This window comes from Lissotriton vulgaris, chromosome 5 (assembly GCF_964263255.1).
Source record: "Lissotriton vulgaris chromosome 5, aLisVul1.2, whole genome shotgun sequence".
In the NCBI taxonomy this organism is placed as follows: domain Eukaryota; kingdom Metazoa; phylum Chordata; class Amphibia; order Caudata; family Salamandridae; genus Lissotriton; species Lissotriton vulgaris.
Genome location: NC_141693.1, coordinates 1,072,625,260 through 1,072,634,104, shown reverse-complemented (window position 1 = coordinate 1,072,634,104; position 8,845 = coordinate 1,072,625,260). Strand labels below are relative to the sequence as shown.

Here is an 8,845-nt window from a genome sequence, read left to right as displayed (position 1 = left end):
ATTGTAATAGGCGTATTACAGGCGTACAGTCGAACATCCAATGACAATCTAGATGTCATGTACACTGTGAACACGTGACCGCGATTTGCGATGTGCAACTATTTTGTGATATTGTGACAACTCCTTAGCATTGGGTTTAATAGGTGTCCGATCAAGGAATTCAAATATCTTAAATGTGCCTGGTCTGAAATTGTTTTTCGTGTTTTTTCACATTCATGAACATGAGGCACAACATGTAACTTTGGTCTATAATTACGTCGTTTTATATGTAGACGTTTCAATATTGGTCTAAATACGATACAAGGTTCTATCATGACATTAATGCATATTGTACATAATGAATGTGTATTATTAGTACTTGTATAAGATGGCAGCCCACATTACCATGGTGGTAATATGCGCACACTGGAGGTGTGTTTTGAGCACTTTAAAAATGGCCGTCATTGTATGCTTGACGAGCGTGAGCAAGCCTTATCGGCGAAACGCGTCGCACTTTTTCACTTGCTGAATAAATTTTCGCAAACACATTCTGGGTGTCCTGGCTTACTTCGGAATAGAAGAGGTTTTTTGGTACATGTTGAAGGCCGGTCGGTGGCCTATCCGGGACCGTTCCACGACAGCCCAAGGTGCACAAACCGGCACTGGAGGAGAGAAGCTGCATAGAAGTGCACGGGCTGACCTTTTGTGTATCACCACGCCGTCTGGATCCAGCTGAGAGTACGTCAGCGTGGAGGATTATCCAGAAACTGCATCACGTATGAACCTGGATGCTCCGACGGCGATCTGTTGAAATACTGAAACGGAGGTAAAGCGGATGACTTGGAGAGGCGCGCTGGCAGAAAGTAACAGGGTGGGAACACCTTGAAGCCTTCACGTAAGCGTGCCCGGTACGGGTTCTCTGCCCAACCAACGTTATTACACAAAAGTTGGAGAGCGTGCAGAAGCTGATAGGTGATCACAAGCTTCCTGACACGCACGGAAAGTGTTTGCTCAAATTAAACGTCAACATGGCAGGTGATTTAGACTCTCGTCGGAAACAGACAGCGGATAAATTGTTCTTCAATATTGCAAGTGACAATGTAGAGTCGGCACAGACTTCTGTCAGCATTGGGCAAGAAATAACCCTGCAAACTAAACTAGGTCTGTTAGAAAAGTTATACAAGAAAGAACTCTCCAAGTGGTGGGAGGCGGAGTCATTATCCAGATACATTGAAGTCAAACGAGTTCCAAGGGGTCTCCGGATTTTTACAATTCCTACATACGAAGACCCGGATCCGGAGATGATCAATGAATGGTCTGACAATACCTCATCCTGTTCTATGATAATGATGAAAATCCTTGTAAAATATGCCCTTAAAGACCGTGCCAAGCTTCTAAAAGATATAGAGAATCTCCTAGCGGAAATTGAACCATTGATGACGAAGGAAGAGTTGGAAGAACACTTAAAGAAACTCAATGTGAAAATGGAGAAATTAGAAGACGAGATCACGGCCAAAAAACAACGGAAATTTATAAGGGACTTAAAAGATTATCAGTCTGGACCTACTTTAACATTTCAGAAAAAGTACGACCATCTCTTTGACAAAAAAACAGGGATGGCGCTAACCAGTCAACTTAAATCAGGATCCAATGTAGAGGTAGTGGAGAGCGATGTATCGGATGGAAACTTATCGGATGCCTCCACATCTGGTAACACTCTGGAGCCCCCAGCTATTGTCAACAAAAGAGTGAATTTTTTAGCCCAGTTCCAGATGATGAGTCAGAACCGGACAGAAACTTTTCAGGGGGAAAAGGGGAATCAAAGAGGTCGAGGACGTGGAAGCAGAGGAGGAACAGGCGGAACAAACAAGCCAAAAAGAGGAGGATCAAACGCCACACAGGCTCCAATGGGAATGGCAACAAGGAGCAAGATTACCGAATGAATATGACTGTGGTGAACCTCTCACACCATGTGCTAACTGAAGGTGAGAAAGAGATCTTGGCACTTGGCCTTTCCTTCTGCCCATCCCATAATATGAACTTTAAACAGACTCGTATTGACCTATTTTTGTTTGCAAGAAAATTGAAACTGAAGAAATGGTATTGTACCAAAGTCAAAGACAGACCGGCTGTTCCTGCTAGTTACACACTAAGTAACCTTGATGTAGAAGACATTTTTCCATTAGAGGAAATGCATGGGGATGGTGTTAATATGAGAGAGGAACCTGACTGGGAGAGCTGGGGTTTTGACCTAGATAACAATCCTGGTTCTAAATTTAAACCTAAGAGCGTGTTTTTACCTGCAGTCCAATGTGACGCAATTGATGTGTTTGAGAGGGGTGTATTGAAAGACTTTTTGAAATTGAGATACAAGAAAATATCGCAAAACAACAAAAATTTATCTCATACCCAACAAATTTCTATTGAATCCCTTAGAGCGGATAAAGATATTGTAATACGTCAATCCGACAAGGGAGGGAATGTTGTGGTTCTAGACAAATGCAAATACCTCCAGGAAGGTCTTAAACAACTACAGGACACAATATGTTACAGCAGGTGTGATAGAGATGATGTTTTAAGGTCCACTGGCATTTTCAGAGATTTACTTTTGGAATGGAAAGACAAAGGGTTGATAGAAACGGAGGAATATCAATATTTATACTGTGCCCACCCTAAGGTCCCAATAATGTACCTCCTCCCCAAACTCCACAAAGACCAATGCAACCCGCCGGGTCGCCCTATTGTGTCCTCCATAGGTTACCTCCTTGAGCACACCTCCAAATATATTGACCACTACTTGAGAAATTTTGTCATGGCATTACCATCATATGTCAAGGATACCACCCAATTTTTGAGTATCATCAATGGTATCCACTGGGAGAACAGTTTCACACTGGTTACTTTAGATGTCAGTAGCCTCTACACCAGTATTCAACACGAAAAAGGTTTGAAAGCAGTGAGGCACTTTCTGAACACCAGGTCTATCTCTTTGTTACTACACTCACAAATGCTTCTGTCTATGATTAACTTCTGTTTAACTAACAATTTCTTTTTCTTTAATGACGTCATGTATCATCAGTCACAGGGCACAGCTATGGGAACCTGCTTCGCCCCCAGCTACGCAAATTTATTCATGGGCTGGTGGGAGGAGCAGGTTGTCCAGGAGATGGCTGACTTCAACAATGTGTCCCTGTGGCTGAGATACATAGACGATATTTTTTTCATTTGTAATGGCGATGAGGACTCGGCCAAACGGTTTATTGACAAACTGAATGCTAACACCTTGAATCTAATCTTAACTGAACATATCAGTAAGACTAAGATGGAGTTCCTGGATGTGGAGGTAGAAGTGGTAAATGACATCCTGACCACTAAACTCTTCAGAAAAAGCACTTCTGGGAACAGTCTTTTGAGGGCTTCAAGTTGCCATCCTAAAAATCTTGTCTATAGTATCCCCTATGGAGAACTATTGCGCACCAGGCGCAACTGCAGTACCCAAGATGGATACGAAAAAGAAGATGCTGTGATGTGTCAGAGGTTCAGGCAGAGAGGGTATGGTAACAAAGTAATTGCCAAAGCTGTAGAACGGAGTCACAAGAAATCTAGGGATGAATTACTAGCTCCCAAACCACCCCAGACACAATCTGAAACCATCAGATTCATTACCACTTTCTCTGGACAATCTCAGGATGTGAGAAAAGTGTTTAAAAAACATTGGCATGTTTTAAATACTGATGAACATCTTAAGAAGTATTTAGGTGACAACCCCCAGATCACGTTCAGGAAGGGTAAATCCCTCCGGGACGAACTTAGTCACAATTATGTGACTGAGAATGATCCACTTGACCATGCTACTAATGCTGGATTTAGACGCTGCAAGAAATGTAAAGCTTGCAAATTCAGCACAGATTGTAAAAACCTATTGATACCAGGAACTTCCAGAGAATTTACTATCAGAAAGAGATTATCCTGCAATACCCCATACAGTGTTTACGTACTGATATGCCCATGCAACAAGTGGTATGTGGGCAGCACGAAGCATGAGGCAAAAAAGAGGGTATTAGAACATCTGAGAGCGATACGGAACCTCAACAGACAATATCCGGTCGCCAGGCATTTCTTTGAATACCACATGCAGGATGAGACTAAATTACGTATGGTGGTCATTGATTGTGTTGAACTGGGAATAAGAGGTGGGAACTATGAACTCTCCATGAGGAAGCTAGAGTCCAAATACATAATTGAATTCCAATGCTTGACTCCATTAGGGCTTAACACCAGTGAGGAATTGTCAGTTCATTTGTATGAAGAATGATTAAATGTATCTGATGAATTAGCACATTTGCTGTCTGTATTTTAAAATGGTTTTAATTAATTTGTAATAGTTTAATTATTATTTTTTCACAGGTAATGTGGGGAACTGCTGTATACAATGAATCAGTTGAGAAATGACCTTGTTGAACCTTATATACTTACCTTGTCAATGCCTTTGCGGTATGGAGTTGTAATCGCCCACTTGGGCAAGGACTTGCTGCACGAGTTTGGACATATTGGAGACGTACTTTGGGAATTATGTGTCAACTTTCTTCTTGCAATATCTTGGTATAACACCAGCCCACTGGGGCAAGGATCTGAACAATATGTACCATACAGAGCCTGAATTTTTTGTGAGTGTATGGATATCTACATAGCCCACTTGGGCTTTACTAATCAACAACATGAACATAGCCGGCACGTTGTTTACATTATGCATCCCAACAGCGAGATCCATTTGTAATAGGCGTATTACAGGCGTACAGTCGAACATTCAATGACAATCTAGATGTCATGTACACTGTGAACACGTGACCGCGATTTACGATGTGCAACTATTTTGTGATATTGTGACAACTCCTTAGCATTGGGTTTAATAGGTGTCCGATCAAGGAATTCAAATATCTTAAATGTGCCTGGTCTGAAATTGTTTTTCGTGTTTTTTCACATTTATGAACATGAGGCACAACATGTAACTTTGGCTATAATTACGTCGTTTTATATGTAGACGTTTCAATATTGGTCTAAATACGATACAAGGTTCTATCATGACATTAATGCATATTGTACATAATGAATGTGTATTATTAGTACTTGTATAAGATGGCAGCCCACATTACCATGGTGGTAATATGCGCACACTGGGGGTGTGTTTTGAGCACTTTAAAAATGGCCGTCATTGTATGCTTGACGAGCGTGAGCAAGCCTTATCGGCGAAACGCGTCGCACTTTTTCACTTGCTGAATAAATTTTCGCAAACACATTCTGGGTGTCCTGGCTTACTTCGGAATAGAAGAGGTTTTTTGGTACATATATATGTATTTATATATATATATAAATACATATATATGTATTTATATATATATATAAATACATATATATATATATATAAATATATATATATATATATATATATATATATATATATATATATATATATATATATATACATATATATATATATATATTACCTACTGCCGGTCGCCAGTAGGTAGTTATAGTTAGGATTTTTTTCAATGTTAAATCTCAAAATTCTATTTGGAATAACTTTGGCGCCGGTTGACGAATCTTCTTGAAAATTTTCTCAAGATGGCCTCGCGGCGCTCCGCTCCTTCCCTCAAAATGTGGGGGGGATTCGTGAAGCGGGGGCCGAGATAAAAGGGGGTCCCAAAACGTGTTTTCCCCATGTTAATTTCCATAGGGCGGTCGACCTCACTTTTAGCCCGAACGGCTGAATGGATTTCCACCAAACTTGGCAAAATTGTAGGGACTGGTAGCCCTATGTGCCTTTGCTATGTCTCAAGATATGGGCTCCAGTGGATTTTGAGTAATTTAGGTTAAAAAAAATATATCTATGGCAGCGCCCCGGTACGCGCTGCGGGGAGCGCTCCGGGCGCGCCACGCGACTTGCGCACAGAAAGCTGATTGGCTCTTGGGTGTCTGTAAACATTCCAAACAGTCCAGAGCGGCCGCCATCTTGTGTCTCAGTAGGATCAAGACACAAGAGGTGGCAAAAACAAAGGGGGAAAAGACCATAAGGGGGCAGGGGTAGACCCCCCCTGACCCCCTAGGTTTGATGTGGGGGGTCATAAAAGGGCCCTGCGGGGCATAAAATTTATATTTTATTTTTCGATTTTCGCGGGGGGAGCGCCCGGTACGCGCATCGGGGAGCGGACTGGGGAGCGTACCATGGGGGAAAAAAGAAAGACAGTCTTTAAAAAAATTTGCATTTTCATATAAATTGGAGGTAGTTCTGAAAAGAACTGTTTTTTTTTCTTTTTGTTGTATATTTTTTTGTTTTTTGGAACATTTTTTGGGGGGGGATTTTCAGAACAATTTAATATTTTTTTTGTAGTTTTTCTGGGGTGAAACAAAAGACAGGGAATTGCAAACAGCTCAACTGGAGCAAAAAATAGAAAAAAATTAAAGTTGCTTGCTGCAGTGATGGTTGTCTGCAGCTCGATTAAGTAAAGTGATGCTCTGCTCACCATATGATATTGTTTTGTTGCAATATATGCAAACAAATTTAAATTTTGAAAACTTGGTTTGGACATTAGGGACCATCTCCCTAGCCTCTGCACCCGATGGAGTGGGTTGGTTGGAGGTGCTTGAAGTAGAAGGATGGGGTGGGTTCTTGGTCAGTTCTCTGACTTCTGCTCTTGAATAATTGTTTGGGTGCTTCTCTGCATATGCCTTATCATAGTGTGGTTCCAAAACGAATATTTCTTGTTTGGGTTCCCTCTTGACAGTTCTTGGTCACCGATGAGGCAAGTCAAGTCAAAGAATCTTTATTCGGTGATTAAAAAACACCATAAAAGCACACACATATTTACATAAATAAAAAGTCATTAAACATTTTCAAGATCCTTTGTACTAAGTGTTAGTGTTAACGTGAAACACAGGCAGTAAAAAATATATAACAGTTTAAAAGGGTAAAATCAGAAGCATTTCATTCATCTCCCCTAGTTAGCCTTAAACGGACCGCTACCTTGATGAAGTTCATAATACAACACAGTGTTAAGGGGTCGGAAGCTTTTTGCCTCCCTAGCGTGTTCCAGTTTGGCTTTTTTTAAGAGATTTACAAGAAATTTGCGCCTGGGCATTGAGAAAAAAGGACAAAGTAAAACAAAGTGAAGGGAGTCCTGCGGAGACCTATTGTCGCAGCCGCAGGGTCCCTTCTGTTCAATTGGGGTTACAAATCCTGCTGGTGATGCCAACATAAATGGGAGTAAGTTCAGTCTAAAACGGCACATCAAGAATCTGTCCTGTGCATTATGCATGAGGTACAAGTATGGCTCCATACCCTCCACGCTCTTCACTAGGTTATGGGCCCTCACTGTCTTTTTACACCCTTCAGCCTCAGCTCTGCATAGGTTTTTCCGCTCTAGGAAAATTTTCCCTACTTGCATCTTATGCTGGGCTACAATTGTTGCGGGGTTAGTGAAGAGGTTCCCAAACCCTAGTTCCTCTAGGGTATTCTTTACATAATAGAGCCAGGGAATGCGCATACATTTGTCCCTCTCTAAACAGTCCGATAAGATTTCTCTGCTAAGAGACGCATCAGGATTAACCCAGATTTTTAACCAGGCCACAATTGGCCTAAGTTTTACCAGGTCTTCTAGATATGGCCTCCCTAATTCCCTATGTGCTACAAATCCTGCAGTACTTTGGGGTGCCCTCAGAATAGATTTCAAATATTTGTTTTCTTCCCGTTGGATTCTTGTGGTATTAGCAAAGCCCCATACTTCTGCCCCATAGATTACTTTGGAGCATGATACAGAGCTGTACAAGTTCATCACCTGTTCCGGGCACCATCTTCCTAGCCTCCTGCCGTAGCTAGCTATTGCCCCGTTAGAGGCGATCATTTTACCACAACGCTCCTCCACCAAGGAATTAAACTGTAAGGCACCATCAAAAGTTACACCAAGATAAGGAAACGTTTTGACCTCTTCTACTATGTGACTTCCTATTGTGTAAGTGAATTTGGAGGAAGTTTTTTTGCCAGCCAGGAGCACATAGGATTTACCCAGGTTAACAAAGAGATCTAGGGCACCCATGAACTTAACAAATCCGTCGATCAAGATTTGTAAGCTCCTGGGTGTGCGTGCAATCAGCACCGCGTCATCTGCGTAAAGCAGAACAGGAATATGACGCGACCCCGCCCTTGGGCAATCTGCCTTTAAACCTAACAGAAACTGCTCCAAATTGTTAATATAAAGGGAGAACAAAAAAGGGGCAAGAGTGCAGCCTTGCCGGACTCCACTCATACAGGGAAAAGAGTCGGTCAGTCCCCCCTCCCTGTTGAATCGAACCTTAGCTGTGGTGTCGCTATGTAGTTCCCTCAGTATATTAATTAGGCCACTCTCTATCCCCATACTAGACATCATGTCCCACAGTTTCTCCCTGTTGACGTGATCAAATGCCGCTGCCAAATCCATGAATCCCATGTAGATCGATTCATCGCTGGCCATGGTATATTTGGCAGTCAGCATGTAAAGGTTCAGGCATTGATCACTAGTGGACCTCCCTGTCCTAAATCCATATTGAGTGTCCGAGAAGATGTTATTTTCTTCGGTCCACTCGGACAGTCTGTTAAGGATCGCCCTACCCAGGAATTTAGCCGATACGTCAATCAGGGAAATAGGGCGATAACACTTGGGATCGTCCCTATTGCCCTTCTTGAAAATCGGCACAATTATCGCTTTGGACCAGGACGGTGGCAGACCACAGGTGATGGCAGTGTTTATGACCCTAGTCATTAAAGGGGCCCAGAGTTCTATGCTGCTCAGAAACAGGTCGGGCGGAATTCCGTCAGGGCCCGGGGCTTTGTTTT

General features: G+C 42.2%; 1 protein-coding gene across 1 annotated transcript; it reads left to right on the top strand.

Moving 5' to 3' along the window:
- Positions 1-1,007: 1,007 nt before the first annotated feature.
- Positions 1,008-1,937, top strand: LOC147712024 (uncharacterized). The gene is given in 1 exon segment (XM_086920278.1): positions 1,008-1,937. A coding segment is annotated over 1 exon segment (930 nt).
- The last annotated feature ends 6,908 nt before the right edge of the window (positions 1,938-8,845 follow it).